A 23,174-nucleotide genomic window follows, 5' to 3' on the forward strand; every position below is an offset into this window, starting at 1 on the left:
GGCGTGAGCCCCTGCACCTGGCTGGAATATTTTATGCATATATATACACAGGTGTATAGTTGGCATACATTTTTATATCCTTACATAAATCTTTTGACTCATAGGTAAGACTCTTCTTTCTCTCAGTAAGTTCCTCAGAAAATGAAGTCAAAGAAAATTGTTGTATTAGTGTGTTCTTATACTGCTATAAAATTATCACCTGAGACTGGGTAATTTATAAGAATAAGAAGTTTAATTGACTCAGTTCCACATGGCTGGGAGGTCCCAGGAAACTTAAAATTATGGCAGAAGGCGAGGGGAAAGCAAAGCACATCTGTTATGGTTTCAGGAAAGAGAGCACACGAAGGGGAAACTGCCATTTTTAAAACTATCACATCTCATGATAACTCCCTCACTGTCATGAGAACAGCATGGGGGAATAGATCCCCATGATCCAATCACCTCCACGAAGTCCCTCCCCAACACCTGACACGTGGATGTTATGAGATAAGATTTGGGTGGGGACACAAAGCCAAACTGTTATCAATTGGGTAGAAAACTATTTTAAATTATCAGATTAATTTTCTTCCTCTAGATTAAACATAGACATGTAGCATCCTTCTGTTAAACATTGACTTTTTTTTTTTTAAGATTCAGCTGATTATTTTAACATTTTGCAGGTTGGCCATTGGGAATTTAGAAGATCTGATTGCAACTTAATTGTAACCTAATCATTTGTAATACCTGCTTCTCTATTATTTTTTCCCCCACTTACTTCATTTTTTAAAAACAACCAGTAAACCTCAAAGGGCAAGTCAGTACACACATACAAATTTGTGAAAACTATGTAGATAGCTTCCTGAAACAATACATTAGAATCAATTTTAGTTTTACTATTAATGGCTGTTGCTCAGGTACTTCTTAGCATCTGAGGGACAAAGTGCAGAGATAAGAAGAAGATACTAGGAAAAAGGGAGAAGTACAAAGAAGCAAAGCCTAAGAAGCCATGTTTATTAGGCTTAGTTACTGAGCCTGGAATAGGCTGTATTTGGCTTTAGTTGGCCTAAGACAAATAGAACCCATACCTTGAAGTAGATTTTTCACTTATAGATACCTCTGGTTTCCATGATTTTGGAAGATTAAAACAAAGAAAATATTCAATAAGTTTTCCTTTCAGGGGAATGAATTATTAATTTGGAATTTCAGGTGGTGTGTCATTTATTTTGCCTTTTATTATATTTAATTATGGTTTCCTGATTCTGACAATGACTTAAACTTGGGCTCATTTTATTTTATCTGTTTCTACTCTTCTGTCTTCACACATTTGTTTCAAGGTTCTGTTTTTGTAAAGCTGTTGTGTGGTGCTTAATTGCCATTTTTCACTGGAGATGCTCTGTTGACATAGAAGTGATTTTTTTTTTAACATTTACAGTATTGTAAAAATGAACAAAATCTCCTATTACATTTGCTTGCCTACTCATTGATTCTGCCTACTTTCTTTTTATCTATTCCTGCGTTTTGTTATACATGTTATTTTTTGTATATTTTAGTTTATTAAATTAGGCAAATATGATAAGCAAATGCCAATTAAAATTTTAAATTGACAGCCCCAATTCTCTTCAGTCTCCGTAAAACATAAACAACTTAAAATTGTTTTAGAATAGAGGCTTTGCTCTTTTAATGCTAAAACTGGGATTGGGTAAAATGTTTTGTACTTAGGAAGTTTCACAAATAGAAATGTTTCATATACATTAGATTGTGACAACAGTACGTTAGGCAGTAGACAAATTTCAGCAATTCAAAAAGTTTTTAAAAATATTAACGTTCAAGTGATGTGTGTGCTTTGGGCTGGTGATATATGTACTAGGGTATGTGGGGAAATTAAAAACACATCAATTATGGATTGATGAAGGCAAAATACTTTTAATAGTAGGGTTTAGGATTCTTAAGTGATTTGTTACACTATTTCCAGGTGAAGTCTTCCTTTGTAATTATAAGGGTGGTAAGTTTGGATGAAGATAATTCAATTAAAAAAGAACAGTACAAAATTCATGTTTCTGGGAACACATGTTAAATGAGAACAGATTGAATTTAATGGGAAAAGTAAATAACAGTAGTTTAAAAATATGTTCAATTGGCTGGGTGCAGTGGCTTATGCCTATAATCCTAGCACTTTGGGAGGCCAAGGTGGGCAGATCATTTGAGGTCAGGAGTTCAAGACCAGCTTGGTCAACAAGGTGAAACCCCATTTCTACTAAAAATACAAATATTAACTGAGCATGGTGGCACATGCCTGTAATCTCAACTACTCAGGAGGCTGAGGCAGGAGAATCGCTTGAACTCGAGAGATGGAGGTTGCAGTGAGCCAAGATTGTACTACTGCACTCAAGCCTAGGTGACAGAGCAAGACTCCATCCTAGAAAAATAAATAAATAAATAAAAATAAAAATTTTTATTTCCCGTAATATTTAAATTTAAGCTGTCCAAATTAAAATTCTGATCTTCCCAACTGGAAATATCCTCTGGTGATATTCTTCTTCTCATCTGATGTCAGGTTCTTAAGTATCAGTTACCCATCAAAAAATATTTGAGTCAGCCGAGCACAGTGTGGTTCATGCCTGTAATCCCAGCACTTTGGGAGGCCAAGGTGGGGGATCACTTGAGGTCAGCAGTTTGAGACCAGCCTGGCCAACATGGTGAAATGCCATCTCTACTAAAAATACAAAAATTAGCCAGGTATGGTGGCATTTATCTTAACTATGAAGTACATGTTCACTTATTCCTCAACATACTAATATATTTTTCTTAAACATGAAGGTCAAGTTTGTATTTAATATATTCTTACATCATTTTTTACTTTCTCAAGAATATCAGTATATTTTATCCTCACTGGATGCTTGACTTGTTTTTTTAAATACTCATTTTGAGATGAAGTATAGTTTAATAAGTAAATAAATGTCTACTTAAAATATTTTAAAAATAAATTTTATAGAAACTTTAACTTAAGTAATTCAGAGTCCTCCCTTTCTTTTTCCATACTTGAAGTGTGAGATAAAGAGAAAAAAAAAATACTGACAGAGATGACGTGACTTCTCTAAAGCTGAAGAATTTTCAACATTACTAAGATCTTTGAATTTTTAGTGGTTTATTTGATAGCCTCACAGTATCGTTCCTATTGGAGAAGTGAAAGCAAGTTTAGAAAATTTAAGCATTTCAGAATGATGCTAAGTAAGTATTAAAATAGTACGTAGGGTCTGGCTTGATTCATAGGAACTGGATGGTATAGGTTCAGGTCGCTAGTTTATTACCCATAATTTAAAATGATTTAAAAAATAGAGCTTAGTTTTTCTTTTAGACAAATTATATGTCATTTATCCCTTCCACACCCTTCTTTTTTTTGAAACCAGTGTGCCTGACTTAGCTTTGGAAAACTGAATAATTAATTGCCAAAGAATAAGCGGAAACATTTTTGGTGAGAGAATCTAAAAGGAATAATATTTTAATAACAGGAATGATGTTTTAATAATAGAGGTAACACTTATAGCATCTTCTATCTTGGGGTGAAATTTCCTAGATGCTTATTTTGCCTAGCTGCAGCATGGTGGTATGGATCAGGAGTGAAGGAACTGGATCTTAGTCTCAGCCATGTCACTGATACACTGTATTTCCCAGTAGAAAAATCATACAACCTCTTTGTGCTTCAGTTTCCTCATCTGTAAAATGAAAACCAAGCCTCTAAAACAAAGATTATGTTGTCAGTAAGCCCTGCAGGATGTATTCCCAGTTCCATTGGATGAAGCTTGAAATATCTAAATTATTGATGGGTGATTTTGGTTTTATCAGGAGCTGAATTATGGAGACTTAGGCCTGTTACTTAACATCTTTATAGATTCAGTTTTTTCCCCTATAAAATTAGGATAATAATGCCTATCTCAGGGTTGTTTTGAAATTTAAAATTGCAAATATAGGTAAAGTATTGAGGCTAATGCTTGTCACTGTAGCTGGTACACTATTTTTTTTTCTGCTAGTTACTGGACAGTTTGCTCTTAATGGCCTTGAGTCCTTGAGGACAGCTAGTTTGCACCATATTCTTCATCACCTCCCAAAAACATCAGCTTCTGTTGTTTTTCTCCCCTGCCCTAACTCTCATTTCCAAATTGCTCAATCTTTTATTTCCACTCGTTCTTCCATTGCTCCCCTACATTCCACTCTTTTCTAATCTACATTTTTTCCCCTATTTGCCATTTTTTTTACATTGTACTTTAAGCTCTGGGGTACATGTGCACATCCTGCAGGATTGTTGCATAGGTACACACATACTGTGGTGGTTTGCTGTCTCCAACCCCCCAACCTGGGTCGCCTAACATCAGGCATTTCTCCCAGGGTTAGTGCTCCCCAACCTTTCTGCCCTCCGCTGTCCCTCCCTTCCCCTGACACCTGCCTCCCTCCACCTACCCCCGTCTGTGATGTTCCCCTCCCTGTGCCCGTGTGTTCTTGTTGTGCATCACCTGCCTGCGAATGAAACCATGTACTTTTTTGTTTTCTGTTCTTGTGTTAGTTTGCTGAGAATGATGGTTTCCAGATTCATCCATGTCCCTGCAAAGGATGTAAACTCATCCTTTTTTATGGCTGCATAGTATTCAATGGCATGTATGTGCCACATTTTCTTTGTCCATTCTGTTATTGATGGGCGTTTGGGTTGGTTCCAAGTCTTTGCTACTGTAAACAATGCCACATTGAACATATGTGTGCATGTGTCTTTATAACAGAATGATTTATAATCCTTTGGTTATATAACTAGTAATAAGATTGCTGGGTCAAATGATATTTCTATTTCCAGATCCTTGAGGAATCACCAAATTATCTCAATTTGCAAATGACATGATTGTATATTGAGAAGACCCCATTGTCTCAGCCCAAAATCTCCTTAAGCTGATGAGCAACTTCAGCAGAGTCTCAGGATACAAAATCAGTGTGCAGAAATCACAAGCATTCCTATACACCAATAAAAGACAGAGAACCAAATCATGGGCAAACTCCCATTCACAATAGCTACAAAGAGAATAAAATAAAATACAACTAACAAAGGATGTGAAGGACCTCTTCAAGGAGAGTTGTAAACCACTGCTCAAGGAAGTAAGACAGGACACAAACATATGGAAAAACATCCCATGCTTATGGTTAGGAAGAATCAATATCATGAAAATGACCATACTGCCCAAAGTAATTTATAGATTGAATGCCATCCCCATCAAGCTACGATTTACCTTCTTCACAGAACTGGAATAAACTACCTTAAACCTCATATGGAACTAGAAAAGAGCCCGCATAGCCAAGACAATCACACTACCTGACTTCAAACTATATTACAAGGCTACAGTAAGCAAAATGGTATGGTACTGGTACCAAAACAGAGATATAGACCAACTGAACAGAACACACGTCTACAACCATCTGATCTTTTACAAACCTGACAAAAACAAGCAATGGGGAAAGGACTACCTGTTTAATAAATGGTATTGGGAAAACTGGCTCGCCATGAGCAGAAAGCTGAAACTGGACTCCTTCCTTACAACTTACACTAAAATTAACTCCAGATGGATCAAAGATTTAAACATAAGACCTAACATCATAAAAACCCTAGAAGAAAACCTAGGCAGTACCATTCAAGGCATAGGCATAGGCAAGGACTTCATGACTAAAACACCAAAAACAATGGCAACAAAAGCCAAAAGAGGCAAATGGGACCTAACGAAACTCAAGAGCTTCTGTACAGCAAAAGAAACAATCACTAGAGTGAACTGGCAACCAACAGTATGGGAAAAAAATTTTGCAAGCTACCTCTCTGACCAAGGGCTAATATCCAGAGTCTACAAAGAACTAAATCAGATTTACAAGAAAAAAACAAACCCATCCAAAAGTGGGCAAAGGATATGAACAGACACTTTTCAAAAGAAGACATTTATGAGGCCAAAAAACACACGAAAAATGCTCATCATCACTAGTCATTAGAGAAATGAAAATCAAAACCACATTGAGATACCATCTCACACCAGTTAGAATGGCAGTCGTTAAAAAATCTGGAGACAACAGATGCTGGAGAGGATATGGAGGAATAGGAACACTTTTACACTGTTGGTGGCAGTGTCAATTAATACAGCCATTGTGGTAGACAGTGTGGCGATTCCTCTAGTCTACTTTTTAGAAACCTAGAAACTAAGCTTTCCAACATATTTTTTTGTTGGACCCCTTCCTTACAACTTACACTAAAATTAACCCCAGATGGATCAAAGATTTAAACATAAGACCTAACATCATAAAAACCCTAGAAGAAAACCTAGGCAGTACCATTCAAGGCATAGGCATAGGCAAGGACTTCATGACTAAAACACCAAAAACAATGGCAAAAAAATGATCTCTCTGCATCTGTGATGTCATTGAATTCTTGTTTATTCAGATTCCAACTAACAAACACATACATGCACCTATACCCTTTTTGGCAGTGGTGTCCTATAGAAATGGCTCATTATTTCACAGCACTTCTGCCTTTCACATTTTAATGTTACTATCAATTTGTGATGGATAACATCACTAGAACAGTGTTTAATAATTTGATGTACATATCTGCCTTGTTCCTCATTTTTGATTTTCCTGCCAAGATATTAATGACCTACATTAAATATGTACAGTCATATTCATTGAATATAAGTTACTTCTGATTGTAAGTATCCACTTTATGGACTAATAAGAAAAAGTTACCAGTTATTAGACACCATCAATTGTAAGATGACTTCCTTTTCCAAAGATGTTAAAATGTGAAAAAATGTAAATGAGGATTGATGAGATATAGTATGGTCTTTTTAGTCTTATTAACTTTTCTGTTAAAATTTCTGTGCTCTTGCTTGCTCAATAGAAACTTCAAATTTTCTTTCTTTTGCAGTTTGGGTGAACTGTATCTGAATTACTTTCTGCTTCATTGCAGATTAAGAAACATTTTTACTTGTTCTAGTTATTTCCAAATGTTTAATGTCTTTATGATTACATAACTTGATCATCTTCTGTTTACAAATTCCCATCACAACACAAAGATACAGCATCGTTTGAATGCTTGAGATGGAAAACATTTTTTTGATTTTCAGGAAGGGTGAGCTTTACTGACATTTTTCTCAGCTCTTCTCCCCACATATTACATATTAACTCTACCACTGTGATGTCATAGAGCCCTCTGACTTTATACTGTTTAACTTTTATATATTTTTTATGTTACACAATTTTGAAGCTCAGATTTATGTTGCCTTCTGTGTCGTCTTAGAGCTTAATGATAAAAGCTCCCCCGCCCCCGCGTTTTTTATCCATTTTTCTTCCCACCCACCTGTTACTTCACTTTCTAATTGTCTCTAGAGGAAAGACTTAGAAATGTAGTTTACTCTGAGAGAATACTTACGTTGAGGTAAGGAGGAATAGATACCTAGAGGTGATTGTATATTGGAATTTTGTTTACTTTAAAACTCTCAGTTGGGAGAAGAGTCACTATATTTTTTGCTTGAAGAAAGCTAGTTCTGTGTACACTTAAGGGCAACAACTCAAGGCAAATGTCAGGTAACCTGTTAAACCTGGATTGTCATCTTGGACATATGGGGGTGTGTTTGGGAAATCAGGAAGAAAGATTATGAAAACTGACCTCTGTACCAGTTAAACCATTTTAAGGAAGTCAAGTTGTATGTAAATGATGTAATATAATATTATAATGTTCATAAATCTTATATTTAGTGTCTAATATCATAGAATATCAAAGAAGTACTGTTTGGATAGTCATTCCTTGCAAATGACACTGAAACTGGTTGAAAGGATTGTCAAATTTCTTTCTTTTTAAATTTATTATTGCATTTTAGGTTTTGGGGTACATGTGCAGAACATGCAAGACAGTTGCATAGGTACACACATGGCAGTGTGTTTTTGCTTCCTTTCTCCCCTTCACCCACATTTGGCATTTCTCCCCAGGCTATCCCAACCCCAGCTCCCCCACCCGCCGCTGGTCCTCCCCTTTTCCCCCCAATAGACCCCAGTGTTTAGTACTCCCCTACCTGTGTCCATGTGTTCTCATTTTTCATCACCCACCTATGAGTGAGAATATGTGGCATTTCATTTTCTGTTCTTGTGTCAGTTTGCTGAGAATGATGTTCTCCAGATTCATCCATGTCCCTACAAACGACACAAACTCATCATTTCTGATTGCTGCATAATATTCCATGGTGTATATGTGCCACATTTTCCCAATCCAGTCTATCATCAATGGACATTTGGGTTGGTTCCAGGTCTTTGCTATTGTAAACAGTGCTGCAATGAACATTCGTGTGCATGTGTCCTTATAGTAGAATGATTTATAGTCGTTTGGATAAATACCCAGTAATGGGATTGCTGGGTCAAATGGAATTTCTATTTCTAAGGCCTTGAGGAATCGCCACACCGTCTTCCACAATGGTTGAACTAATTTACACTCCCACCAACAGTGTAAAAGTGTTCCTTTTTCTCCACATCCTCTCCAGCATCTGTTGTCTCCAGATTTTTTAATGATCGCCATTCTAACAGGTGTGAGATGGTATCTCAATGTGGTTTTGATTTGCATCTCTCTAATGACCAGTGATGATGAGCATATTTTCATATGATTGTTGGCCTCATATATGTCTTCTTTTGTAAAGTGTCTGTTCCTATCCTTTGCCCATTTTTGAATGAGCTTGTTTTTTTCCTGTAAATCTGTTTGAGTTCTTTGTAAATTCTGGATATCAGCCCTTTGTCAGATGTGTAAACTGCAAAAATTTTTTTCCATTCTGTTGGTTGCCGATTCACTCTAGTGACTGTTTCTTTTGCTGTGCAGAAGCTGTGGAGTTTGATTAGGTCCCGTTTGTCTATTTTGGCTTTTGTTGCCAATGCTTTTGGTGTTTTGTTCATGAAGTCCTTGCCTACTCCTATGTCCTGAATGGTTTTGCCTAGATTTTCTTCTAGGGTTTTTATGGTGCCAGGTCTTATGTTTAAGTCTTTAATCTATCTGGAGTTAATTTTAGTGTAAGGTTTCAGGAAGGGGTCCAGTTTCTGCTTTCTGCACATGGCTAGCCAGTTTTCCCAACACCATTTGTTAAACAGGGAATCTTTTCCCCATTGCTTGTTTTTGTCAGGTTTATCAAAGATTGTATGGTTGTAGATATGTTGTGTTGCCTCCGCTGCCTCTGTTGTGTTCCATTGGTCTATATCTCTGTTTTGGTACCAGTACCATGCTGTTTTGATTACTGTAGCCTTGTAGTATAGTTTGAAATCCGGTAGTGTGATGCCTTCCGCTGTGTTCTTTTTGCTTAGAATTGACTTGGCTATGCAGGCTCTCTTTTGGTTCCATATGAAGTTCACGGTGTTTTTTTCCAGTTCTGTGAAGAAAGTCAATGGTAGCTTGATGGGGATAGCGTTGATTCTGTAAATTACTTTGGGCAGTATAGCCATTTTCACGATGTTAATTCTTCCTAACCATGAACATGGAATGTTTCTCCATCTGTTTGTGTCCTCTCTTATTTCATTGAGCAGTGGTTTGTAGTTTTCCTTGAGGAGGTCCCTTATGTTTTTTGTGAGTTGTATTTCTAGGTATTTTATTCTTTTTGTAGCAATTGTGAATGGCAGTTCGTTCTTGATTTGGCTTTCTTTAAGTCTGTTATTGGTATAGAGGAATGCTTGTGTTTTTTGCACATTGATTTTATATCCTGAGACTTTGCTGAAGTTGCTTATCAGTTTCAGGAGTTTTTCGGCTGAGGCAATGGGGTCTTCTAGGTATACTATCATGTCATCTGCAAATAGTGACGATTTGGCTTCCACCTTTCCTATTTGAATACCCTTTATTTCTTTTTCGTGCCTGATTGCTCTGGCTAGAGCTTCCAGTACTATATTGAATAGGAGTGGTGAAAGAGGGCATCCTTGTCTAGTGCCAGATTTCAAAGGGAATGCTTCCAGTTTTTGCCCATTCAGCATGATATTGGCTGTTGGTTTGTCGTAAATAGCTTTTATTACTTTGAGATACGTTCCATCGATACCGAGTTTATTGAGGGTTTTTAGCATAAAGGGCTGTTGAATTTTGTTGAATGCCTTCTCTGCGTCAGTTGAGGTAATCATGTGGTTTTTGTTTTTGGTTCTGTTTATGTGGTGAATTACGTTTATAGACTTGCATATGTTGAACCAGCCTTGCATCCCCGGGATGAATCCTATTTGATCATGATGGATAAGTTTTTTGATATGCTGTTGCAATCGGCTTGCCAATATTTTATTGAAGATTTTTGCATCTATGTTCATCATGGATATTGGCTGAAGTTTTCTTTTTTTGTTGGGTCTCTGCAGGATTTTGGTATCAGCATGATGTTGGTCTCCTAAAATAATTTGGGAAGGATTCCCTCTTTTTGGATTATTTGGAATAGTTTCAGGAGGAATGGTACCATCTCCTCTTTGTGTCTGGTAGAATTCGGCGGTGAACCCATCTGTACCTGGGCTTTTTTTGTGTGGTAGGCTCTTAATTGCTGCCTCGACTTCTGACCTTGTTATTGGTCTATTCATAGTTTCAGCTTCCTCCTGGTTTAGGCTTGGGAGGGCACAGGAGTCCAGGAATTTATCCATTTCTTCCAGGTTTACTAGTTTATGTGCATAGAGTTGTTTGTAATATTCTCTGATCATGGTTTGAATTTCTGTGGAATCTGTGGTGATTTCCCCTTATCACCTTTTATTGCATCTATTTGGTTGTTCTCTCTTTTCTATCATTCTGGCTAGTGGTTTGTCTATTTGTTGATCTTTTCAAAAAACCAGCTCTCGGATTTATTGATTTTTTTGAAGGGTTTTTCGTGTCTCTATCTCCTTCAGTTCAGCTCTTATCTTAGTTATTTCTTGTCTTCTGCTAGGTTTTGAGTTTTTTTGATCTTGCTCCTCTAGCTCTTTCAATTTTGACAATAGGGTGTCAATTTTGCATCTCTCCATTCTCCTCATCTGGGCACTTATTGCTATATATTTTCCTCTAGAGACTGCTTTAAATGTGTCCCAGAGATTCTGGTATGTTGTGTCTTCATTCTTATGGGTTTTGAAGAACTTCTTTATTTCTGCCTTCATTTCATTGTTTATCCAGTCAACATTTAAGAGCCAGTTGTTCAGTTTCCATGAAGCTGTGCGGTTCTGGGTTGGTTTCTGAATTCTGTGTTCTAACTTGATTGCACTATGGTCTGAGAGACTGTTTGTTATGATTTCAGTTGTTTTGCATTTGCTGAGGAGTGCTTTACTTCCAGTTATGTGGTCAGTTTTAGAGTAGGTGTGATGTGGTGCTGAGAAGAATGTATATTCTGTGGATTTTGGGTGGAGAGTTCTGTAAATGTCTATCAGGTTTGCTTGTTCCATGTCTGGGTTCAAGCCATGGATATCCCTGTTAATTTTCTGTCTGGTTGATCTGTCTAATATTGACAGTGGAGTGTTAAAGTCCCCCATTATTATTGTTTGGGAGTCTAAGTCTCTTTGTAAGTCATTAAGAACTTGCCTTATTTATCTGGGTGCTCCTGTATTGGGTCCGTATATGTTTAGGATCGTTAGCTCTTCTTGTTGTATCAATGCTTTTACCATTATGTAATGTCCTTCTTTGTCTCTTTTGATCTTTCTGGCTTTAAAGTCTATTTTATCAGAGATGAGAATTGCAACTGCTTCTTTTTTTTTGCTCTCCCATTTGCTTGGTAAATCTTCCTTCTTCCCGTTATTTTGAGCCTTTGTGTATCCTTGCATGTGAGATGGGTTTCTTGGATACAGCACACGGTTGGGTTTTGTTTTTTTATCCAATTTGCCAGTCTGTGTCTTTTGATTGGTGCATTTAGTCCATTTACATTTATGGTTAATATTTTTATGTGTGAATTTTATACTGCCATTTTGATGATAGCTGGCTGTTTTGCTTGTTAGTTGATGTAGATTCTTCGTTATGTTGATGCTCTTTAGCATTTGGTGTGTTTTTGGAATGGCTGTTACTGGTTGTTCCTTTCTATGTGTAGTGCCTCTTTCAGGAGCTCTTGTAAAGCAGGCCTGCTGGTGACAAAATCTCTGAGTACTTGCTTGTTCACAAAGGATATTATTTTTCCTTCACCTATGAAGCTCTGTTTGGCTGGATATTTAATTCTGGGTTGAAAGTTCTTTTCTTTAAGGATGTTGAATATTGGCCCCCACTCTCTTCTGGCTTGTAGAGTTTCTGCCAAGAGATCTGCTGTGAGTCTGATGGGCTTCCCTTTGTGGGTGACCCGACCTTTGTCTCTGGCTGCCCTTAGTATTTTCTCCTTTATTTCAACCCTGGTGAATCTGACAATTATGTGCCTTCGGGTTGCTCCTCTTGTGGAATATCTTTGTGGTGTTCTCTGTATTTCCTGAAATTGAGTGTTGGCCTGTCTTGCTAGGTGGGGGAAATTTTCTTGGATAATATCCTGAAGAATATTTTCCAACTTGGATTCATTCTCTTCGTCACATTCTGGTACGCCTATTAAACGTAGGTCAAGTCTCTTCACATATTTTCACATTTCTTGGAGACTTTGTTTATTTCTTTTTGCGCTTTTTTCTCTAATCTTGGTTTCTCATTTTATTTCATTGAGTTGATCTTCAACTTCTGATATTTTTTCTTCTGCTTGGTCAATTCAGCTGTTGAAACTTGTGCATGCTTTGTGAAGTTCTCGTATTGTGTTTTTCAGCTCCTTCAATTCATTCATATTCCTATCTACGTTATCCATTCTTATCATTTCCTCGAATCCTTTTTTAAATCTTTTTTCAAGGTTCTTAGTTTCTTTGCATTGATTTAAAACATGTTCTTTTAGCTCACAAAAGTTTCTCATTATCCACCGTCTGAAGTGTAATTCCATCATTTCGTCACAGTCATTCTCCGTCCAGCTTTGTTCCCTTGCTGGTGAGGAGTTTTGGTCCTTTCTAGGAGGCAAGGTGTTCTGGTTTCGGGTGTTTTCCTCCTCTTTGCACTGGTTTCTTTCCATCTTTGTGGATTTATCCAACTGTCGTCTGAGTAGTTGCTGACTTTTCGATTGGGTCTCTGAGTGGACACCCAGATTGTTGATGATGAAGTATTTCTGTTACTTGGTTTTCCTTCTACCAGTCTAGCCCCTCCACTGTACGACTGCTGAGGTCCACTCCAGGCCCTGCTAGTCTGGGGTTCACCTATAGCAGCTGTGGAACAGTGAGGGATGCTACCAGTTTCTTTTTCTGTTATCTTTGTCCCAGAATGATGCCTGCCAGATGTCAGTCTTCTGGATATAGAGGGGTCAGGAGCTGCCTGAGGAGACAGTCTGTGCTTTATAGGAGTTCAAGTGCTGAGCTGTGAGCTCTGTTGTTCATTCAGGGCTGTTAGGCTGCTATGTTTAATTCTGCTGCAGCAGAACTCTTAAAAAAAAAAAACCCTTTTTTTCTCAGATGCTCTGTCTCGGGTGGGTTGGGGCTTTTTTTATGAGTGTTCATTGCGCTGTCCTGCCCAGCTAGGAGGCTGTCTAGTCACTATTTGCCTGCGGAGGCTCCGCCCTGCTGGTATGAGGTCCGCCCTGTTGCTGCAGGCTCTGCCCTGCTGCTGTGGTCTCCGCCCTGCTGCCACAGGCTACGCCCTGCCTCAGAGTGTCTCTGTTATGTCGGGTTGCCTCGGCAACGGCAGGCTGCATCAGCAATGGGAGTATACCACAGTAGGGGTGGATTGCGTTGGTAATGGCGGACGCCCATCCCCCACCGAGCTGCACTGTTTTGGTTCAGCTGTGCCCGCAGTGAAACTCTCCACCCGGAGCATTTGCAATCGTTGTTTTGTTTGTTTCACCTCGCTGGCCCAAATGACGTTTCCTTGGAATCTCCTGGCCTGGTTCACTGTCCAAGTCTTGTTCAATCAGATGGATATGCCAGTCTGCCCTTTAAGGTCTCAGATTGCCAGTTCAACAGGGCACCTGGACCCGTAAGGAGAGTGCTGTGGGCTGCCGCTGCGCTACAGCGCCAGCCGCCAGCTGCACCGGCCACCAGCTGCACCAGCCAAAACCGCTCACATCTCTTTTATACCTGGGAATTTCCCCCTTCTGTGGGCAACAAAGATCTGTCTGGAAATGCGGCCCTGACTCACCCTCCGCGGGTTCACTGACAGCTTCAATCCTGGGTTGTTCTCACCGTGCCATCTTGAGTCGGTCTTTGTCAAATTGTTTTATGCTTACCAAGCAATGGTTCTTACCACTGGAATTCACAGATTTTTAGAGAGGTGCTTCTATGAACTGAACTTATATGTAAAGTTGGGCGTTAAGCACAATTAATTGGTAGGGTTTTGTAGGGAATCGCCTCAAAGGGATTATTATTAATAACTCAAAAGAAATTAATACATTTATGCAGACTTTTAGGTCAGCACTGTTTCTGTTTTATCTGGCCTTCGTTGTGATCTTGATTGTAAATTGGTAGAATTTCAGGATATTGTGAAGCTCAAAACAAAGAAAACTTCTTAGTCCTGGAAATGGGAGCATTGTTAAAGTGGCACATTAAAAAAAAATGGTGATACTGCCTACATACTACCAGGGAATTCACTTTTAGGAAATAGTAAATGTAAAGGTGATACTATTATCATTAAAAAGGGCATTTATAAGACTATGGACTATGAATCAACATATGTTGAGAAATATGAAGGGTTAAAAATATACTTCTATTTTAACTTGAGTGATTAATTTCATAGCTATGAATTAAATTATATTTTTTAGGAGAATATATATTGGAAACAATAAATTATTTGGTATTTTTGTATATGTCTATATATGTGTATATGTATGTACAGGAATCACTCTTTAATGTTCATATGAGTAATGAAAATACTTTTTTTTATATTATAGTGCATGCAAGATATGGGAAATACTAAAGCAAGACTACTCTATGAAGCCAATCTTCCAGAGAACTTTCGAAGACCACAGACAGATCAGTATCCTTTAAAATTTATTTATTTTGAGTTAACAAAACATTAAGTCATTTTTACTGTTCATATTTAAATCTGTTAGTATTTAGGAAGATGTGTGCTTTATCACACTGTTGTTCATTAAAGATAGAAATTAACTTGTAAGCTCTGCTTTGTATATAGTAGGTTTTTAGTACGAATTTGGTACACAGATTACATAATTACCTAAAAATACATGATACATATGATATTTAGATGTAATTATAGACCCCTGATTTAGTGATGGTTTGACTTATGATTTTTCCAGTTCATGATAGTGAAAAAGCAGTATGCGTTTGGTAGTAACCGTACTTTGAGTACTTGTGTAACCATTCTATTGTCATATTCAATACAGTATTCAGTAAATTACATGAGATATTAACTACTTTATTAAAAATAGGCTTTGTGTTAGGTGATTGTGCTCAACCGTAGGCTAATTTTAGTGTTCTGAGCACATTTAATGTAGGCTAGGCTAAGCTGTGTTTGGTAGATTAGGTGTATTAAATGCATTTTTTACCCTAAATGTTTTCAACTTAGGATGGGTTTACTGGAGCCTAACACGTTGTAAGTTAAGAAACATCTCTGGTACTAAGTGTGAAATGTTATAACTGATTCTTCTTGATTGCACTCCATCTCTCGATTGAAAAGTGTATGTTGTTTTTTATTTTAGACTGTTATTAGAGACTTGATTTGTAAGCATCCTGAGTATTTTAAAAACCACTTCCATATATTCTTTGATTACCTTTGTATAGTAGTTGTATTTATGTGAGGCATTGTGGCATTTAGAAGACAAATTACATAGTATACATTCTGAGTAGTTTATTCTGACACTGTTGTAGGTTGTACAATTATGTTTGCTTTATGAATCCACCTTTATGAGCGGATAGGATATTTTCCCACAGACATTTTAATATATTTTTTACGTTTGTTAAATATAAAATCATGATTCTGTGGGATTTTTGTGACTCATAGTTTGAAAAAGCAGCTCATCAAAATTGTGCTGCTTTATGAATAAGATTGTCTCATTAATTGTAGGTATTTGGATTCTGTTTGAAGGTAACGTTTGTGACTTTGACAATAAAATGTAGTTTATTAAAGATAAATTGTACCCATTTGTATAGTAAAACAATTTGTGTGGCCTATATCACACAGAGATATAGGTCATTAGATAGTTAATTCCATATTTTGACAGAAATCTTTTAAATTATAATTTAAATTGAGAAGTTAGTAATTTGTATTTGGCCTTTTCTGTTTCTGCTTGCCCTACTCCTTTCTCACAAATTTAGCAATCCGATATCCAAGGCTATTTTTGTTACAGAAAGTTTGCAGGGTTAATGGTAGAAGATTCATTTCACATAAAAAAAGTTGAGTGAAAGTCTGGAGGTATGAGGGAACGTCACGTTCTTAGGACAGAAGAAGCTTGGAAGGTATTTTGTTCCAAATTACGAAGGGTTTTCAACATGATGTAGAGTAGTTTAGACCTCATTTCATTGGCCCAAGTGTTTAAAAACACATGAAGGGTTTTGAAGCAGGTGAAATATTAACTTCTACCATAAAGTAGAATAGTTGGGGATGGGAAGAGAGCCTGGAAGCAGAGAGACCATGTGAAATACTTGTACACACCCAAAATGAGCAAGATGATCTAAGTTAAATAGTGGCATTGGGAATGGACAGGATTAAATTTGAAAGATTGAAAAGAAGTTGGGAAAGCAGGAGTAGTTGGCTAGGTTAAGATTGGCTTTGGTTCTGAGGGAGTCACTAAAATAACCCCGGAATTTCTAGCTTGGTTGACCATAAAGCTTATTCACTGGGAGAAGGAATTCATTACCAGCAGGAGGATTAGGAGTTAGAAATGAAAGATAACAAGCCATGCTTTATTATTTTGGGCTGATTGATGCTTCTTTTACACATATTCATGGAGTTACCCTGTGGTGATTTGGTGATTGGAAACATGAGTCTGAACCCTAGAAGAGAGCAGTACTTCAGATTGAGGAGTCACTTAGCATGTAGGTGATGCTACAAAGGGCTGGGTCAGGTTATGTTTTACCTAGAGCAGTAGTCTTTTGTTTTGCAGATTTTATTGATTATCTTGAGAATTATTTTCTTCTCTGAAAAATGAAAGCTTATGACTGAATCCTGAAGAATAAAGCCTGATAGAAGGAAAAACAGCAGAGCTTACAAATCAGCATTTTAGTTGGTTGTTACCAGCTGCTTGCTGGTTACATTAATTTATTCCCTCTTTTTTTGCTTTCCATCCACAAGCCTGAGTTAATATGTATGCCCCCTCAAATTGAAGAATCTTCCTTTTCTGGAAGTTTGTGTCTGTGGCAGGCTGGGGAGGTTGGGTTGGGTTGTATTTTTTAGGTGTCCCTTGAATGTAACAGGGTAAATTACTTGAGGTTTTTGAAAGTTTTGGTTTCATCCTTTACGTGTTACCTGTGGATGAGAATAGATTCTAAATTATTTAATTTATTACACTGATTCTATGTTGTTTTCAAATTATGAAAGATATTGAGGGAAGGACAGTATATATCTTCTTGGTATCTTAACTTACTGAACTGTTCTATGCACCATTTTGTGTAGGTTGGTAGGAATACTGTTTCTTCATTACCACATATTTTATGATACACCTTAGGGAGATAAAGTGCTGATGAGATACTGCATTATTAGTTCTGTTATCTTAGCTGATACATTTTAAAATATTTGGTCCTTATCTATAGATTTCAGGAAAGATGAGATTTTTATAGTGAATTGATTAATGTCTAGTATTGGTAAATCCTTGACCTTCGAGATAGCAGCTTTTGAATAACTTTTGTAAATTGCAAAGCTTTTAAAGCTTGACCTATACCAAACCCTGACCATGACATTTTTCTGTACATTATCTTTTTTATTTTTCAAAATAACTGGTTGACATAGCGCATAATATTTTCTTTTGTTGGAGGTGGGGTGGGAAGGATGAGATGCTCAAAGAGCTGTTAAGAAACTCCCTAAAACCTCCAGACTTTCCCTCCTGTATTGGGTCACTTGAGTACTATTTAATGATAGTAGTCTGAGTAAAATCAGTGCTGCCACATTTAAGTCTTGATTGCCTTTGAAAATAGATAGGGTTATTATAATTTGGCACGCTTTGCAGCTAGATCATAAGATCTAGGTGAAGATTTCAACTTTTCATTACCTGATATAATTCATCTTAGGCTTTTGGATTAACAGTATATTTGCTGTTGTTACCTCAGGCATTCTTATTTAATTTTTCATACTAAAGTTTACTCCTTTTTACAAATTACAGTAATACTGATGTGAGGTATTGATTTTTATTGTTCATATGGTTGTGAGACTTGTTTAAAGAGGATCTTTGTCTAACATATTTGAGATAGACTACTGCTTTTGTTAAGAATATGAGATGGCAATTCTTGGACCATAAAACTAGCCCCCATATTTAATGTAATCTGTAGCCTTTAAAAAATCATCTTAGTCATTAAAACAACACTTTTTGTTCTTTTAATCATGAAACACTGTAATTTGGAGGTTTTTTAGGAGAGACTGGTTAGAAAACCAGCTTGCCTTTCTCCTTCCTTCCCTCCGGTCTTTCCTTTCATCTATCCATCTTTCTAAAGCTCATTGCTCTTTGAAAAGCCTAACATCTCTGTACTTTTATAGATATAAATATCATTGTCTCATTCCTAAAGCAAGTATAACCAAACTGAGTTAAACTCATATGATATGGGACCTAACTGCATTCTTAGCAAGATTTGTCACTTTTTTAAAAGCTTTGCAATTTACAAAAGTTATGCAAAAGCTGCTGTGAAAGTGTAATTTCTCATGTGGGATGTGGTTAATTATAGGCTGCATGTGCTAGTGCATGACATATGATAAAGCTTTACATTAAGCTGTTCATTATTAGGATATTTCTTCTTATCTAAAAAACTTTAATTACCTCAGTTTCATGAAATCTATTGTGCACCAAAACTAATCAGCAGTTCTCCTTTGAGCTTTTCAAAGTTCTACTGCTGTCAGTGCTGTGTGTCTAAAAGTGGAAGATTTTGTTCTTAGGGAGTAGATATTAATTTAATTGTCTTTCAAATGGTATATTTTCAAAGAAAAGAAAAAAATCTTAAAATATATAAATACATGTTAAAAGATAAAGTGTATAATAATGTTGATATTTTTCCTGGGCTTGTGTAGTACCCATTGTTAGTTTTGGGGACAGGAAAGAATTAGGGGTGCTGTACTGAGAGCTTTGTAACTGTAGACATGGGGGAGATTCTGGGATATTTTAATACTCTTTATTTAGTAAGTCCCAAATTAAAACTTGAACTGTCACTATATTTTTTACCTGACTCCCTAAAAATATTATTGTTCTGTTTCTAATTTTGGGGGTTATATTATTGAGCTATGTCAGTATAACTAAGTCCTTATATCTTAAATGACTTCTAGAGACTTTAAAATGAAGATAAATAGTACCTGACCACCAAATTCATTGGTTCTTTTGTTGTTATTTCTCATTTACTAATCTGTTTAAACTTGATGGTATGCAAGCCATCTTAGCCCTCAATACAGTAATACTATTTCCTTTTGCTACCATAGGCCCTATCTTTTAAATGATTTGTCTATTAGAATACCTTTGTTAATGATAGGAGCTAAAATTTAGATAACACTATGTAATATTCACTATACATTGGTTTATTTAATTCTTGTAATAATCTCATGATACTGGTATTATTCCCATTTTAAAGGTAATAAAACTAAGGCAGCAAAGGATATAAAAATAAAACTAAATTCATATATTAAATTCTTACTCTTAGATACTATACTAAGTGCTTTATGTGTATACTTTAATCCTCAAACTCTTGACAACCTTGTGAGGTTAGTATCACTATCTTTTTTACATTAGGTTTAGGTTCAATAGATTAGCTAACTTCAAGGTCACAGTAACTGTCAGTTAAATAATAAGTGCCTACCTGTACTGGAAATAAGGCTCTACATTGGAGACTATATTCTTTGGGAATGTCAACATATAATGCAAAACTATGGTAAATATTTCCTTCGAAAATCCTTTAGATTGTCTATGGTGACAGTTTACACTGTCTATGATAACAGTTTACAGACACATGGCCCCCAATTAATCCATTTGGCTGTTCTTTGCCCTCTAGCATTGAATAAAATTAGGAATCAGTAACTACAGCCCCATGAGCTAGCTGCCTGTTTTTTGTAAATAAGGTTTTATTGGAACCCAGCCATGCACATTCATGAATGTCTTATGACCGTTGGAGATCTATGAAAGGACAGTTGAATAATTGAAACATAGACCAACTGTCCCGCAAAGCCTAAAACATTTATTTTCTTGGCTTTTAAGGAAAAGTTGGTTAACCCTTAGGGTAAATAACAGTTTCTTATTTATTTTTTATTGCATTTTAGGTTTTGGGGTACATGTGCAGAATGTGCAAGATAGTTGCATAGGTACACACATGACAGTGTGTTTTGCTGCCTTACTCCCCTTCACCCACATTTGGCATTTCTCCCCAGGCTATCCCTCCCTAGCTCCCCCTCCGCCACGGTCCCTCCCCTATTCCCCCCAATAGACCCCAGTGTGTAATACCCCCTTCCCTGTGTCCATGTGTTCTCATTTTTCCTCACCCGCCTATGAGTGAGAATATGTGGTATTCATTTTCTGTTCTTGTGTGAGTTTGCTGAGAATGATGTTCTTCAGATTCATCCATGTCCCTACAAAGGACATGAACTCATCACTTTTGATTGCTGCATAATATTCCATGGTGTATATGTGCCACATTTTCCCAGTCCAGTCTATCATCGATGGGCATTTGGGTTGGTTCTGGGTCTTTGCTATTGTAAACAGTGCTGCAGTGAACATTCGTGTGCATGTGTCCTTATAGTAGAATGCTTTATAGTCCTTTGGATATATACCCAGTAATGGGATTGCTGGGTCAAATGGAATTTCTATTTCTAAGGCCTTGAGGAATCGCCACACTGTCTTCCACAATGGTTGAACTAATTTACACTCCCACCAACAGTGTAAAAGTGTTCCTATTTCTCCACATCCTCTCCAGCATCTGTTGTCTCCAGATTTTTTAATGATGGCCATTCTAACTGGCGCGAGATGGTATCTCAATGTGGTTTTGATTTGCATCTCTCTAATGACGAGTGATGATGAGCATTTTTTCATATGTTTGTTGGCCTCATGTATGTCTTCTTTTGTAAAGTGTCTGTTTATATCCTTTACCCATTTTTGGATGGGCTTGTTTGTTTTCTTTCCTGTAGATCTGTTTGAGTTCTTTGCAAATTCTGGATATCAGCCCTTTGTCAGATGGGTAGACTGCAAAAATTTTTTTCCCATTCTGTTGGTTGCCGATTCATTTTAGTGACTGTTTCTTTTGCCATGCAGAAGCTGTGGAGTTTGATTAGGTCCCATGTGTCTATTTTGGCTTTTGTTGCCAATGCTTTTGGTGTTTTGTTCATGAAGTCCTTGCCTACTCCTATGTCCTGGATAGTTTTGCCTAGATTTTCTTCTAGGGTTTTTATGGTGCCAGGTCTTATGTTTAAGTCTTTAATCCATCTGGAGTTAATTTTGGTGTAGGGTGTCAGGAAGGGGTCCAGTTTCTGCTTTCTGCACACTGCTAGCCAGTTTTCCCAACACCATTTATTAAACAGGGAATCCTTTTCCCATTGCTTGTTTTTGTCAGGTTTATCAAAGATTGTATGGTTGTAGATATGTTGTGTTGCCTCCGCCGCCTCTGTTCTGTTCCATTGGTCTATATCTCTGTTTTGGTACCAGTACCATGCTGTTTTGATTACTGTAGCCCTGTAGTATAGTTTGAAGTCTGGTAGTGTTATGCCTCCCGCTGTGTTCTTTTTCCTTAGAATTGACTTGGCTATGCGGGCTCTCTTTTGTTTCCATATGAAGTTCATGGTGGTTTTTTCCAGTTCTGTGAAGAAAGTCAATGGTAGCTTGATGGGGATAGCGTTGATTCTGTAAATTACTTTGGGCAGTATAGCCATTTTCACGGTATTGATTCTTCCTAACCATGAACATGGAATGTTTCTCCATCTGTTTGTGTCCTCTCTTATTTCATTGAGCAGTGGTTTGTAGTTTTCCTTGAGGAGGTCCCTTACGTTCCTTGTAAGTTGTATTCCTAGGTATTTTATTTTCTTTGTAGCAATTGTGAATGGCAGTCCATTCTTGATTTTGCTCTCTTTAAGTCTGTTATTGGTGTATAGGAATGCTTGTGATTTTTGCACATTGATTTTATATCCTGAGACTTTGCTGAAGTTGCTTATCAGTTTCAGGAGTTTTTGGGCTGAGGCGATTGGGTCTTCTAGGTATACTATCATGTCATCTGCAAATAGTGACAATTTGGCTTCCACCTTTCCTATTTGAATACCCTTTATTTCTTTTTCGTGCCTGATTGCTCTGGCTAGAGCTTCCAGTACTATATTGAATAGGAGTGGTGAAAGAGGGCATCCTTGTCTAGTGCCAGATTTCAAAGGGAATGCTTCCAGTTTTTGCCCATTTAGTATGATATTGGCTGTTGGTTTGTCGTAAATGGCTTTTATTACTTTAAATAACAGTTTCTTTAGGTGAACTAACAATACAGAATTGAGACCTTGTATTTGGGATTTTGTACAAAAATATATAAGGGGTGTGTGAGATATTCTTGTTCTAAGAGGCACATAGGAACTGAGAGCAACCAAAGATATAGCATGTTTTTCAAATTAGGTTTTTTTCCTTTAGTGACTCCCATGGAATTAAAAAATTCACTGTGTCGTGTACTTGGGTTGTCTTTTAAAAAGTATAACAAGTGTTATCTTATGTTAATAATTAGGAAGAATCTAGTAAATTCTTTTACCTTAATGCTTTTTTTTATATCTTTGAAAAACACTAAGTACCAAACATACCAACTTTGGCTTCTTACAGTATTTTTTTTTTTTTTTTTGAGATGAAGTTTCGCTCTTGTTACCCAGGCTGGAGTGCAATGGCGAGATCTCGGCTCACCGCAACCTCCACATCCTGGGTTCAGGCAATTCTCCTGCCTCAGCCTCCTGAGTAGCTGGGATTACAGGCACGTGCCACCGTGCTCAGCTACTTTTTTGTATTTTTAGTAGAGATGGGGTTTCACCATGTTGACCAGATGGTCTTGATCTCTTGACCTTGTGATCCACCCGCCTCAGCCTCCCAAAGACAATATTTTTTTAAAAG

At 37.1% G+C, this 23,174-nt stretch overlaps 1 protein-coding gene across 8 annotated transcripts in view; it reads left to right on the top strand.

The window, feature by feature from the left end:
* Positions 1 to 23,174, top strand: part of SMAP1 (small ArfGAP 1) — a 218,758-nt gene that overhangs the window by 122,815 nt on the left and 72,769 nt on the right. For 7 of the 8 annotated variants that reach the window (XM_002746707.7, XM_054254157.2, XM_035296054.3 and 4 more), the window contains exon 3: positions 14,865 to 14,950. In XM_002746707.7, the coding sequence (XP_002746753.1) occupies positions 14,865 to 14,950 (86 nt within the window). Of the gene's footprint in view, positions 1 to 6,458; positions 6,701 to 14,864; positions 14,951 to 23,174 lie in introns of those variants that run through there. The other variant, XM_035296058.3, reaches the window with a different exon arrangement.

The sequence above is a fragment of the Callithrix jacchus genome, chromosome 4 (assembly GCF_049354715.1).
Source record: "Callithrix jacchus isolate 240 chromosome 4, calJac240_pri, whole genome shotgun sequence".
In the NCBI taxonomy this organism is placed as follows: Eukaryota; Metazoa; Chordata; class Mammalia; order Primates; family Cebidae; genus Callithrix; species Callithrix jacchus.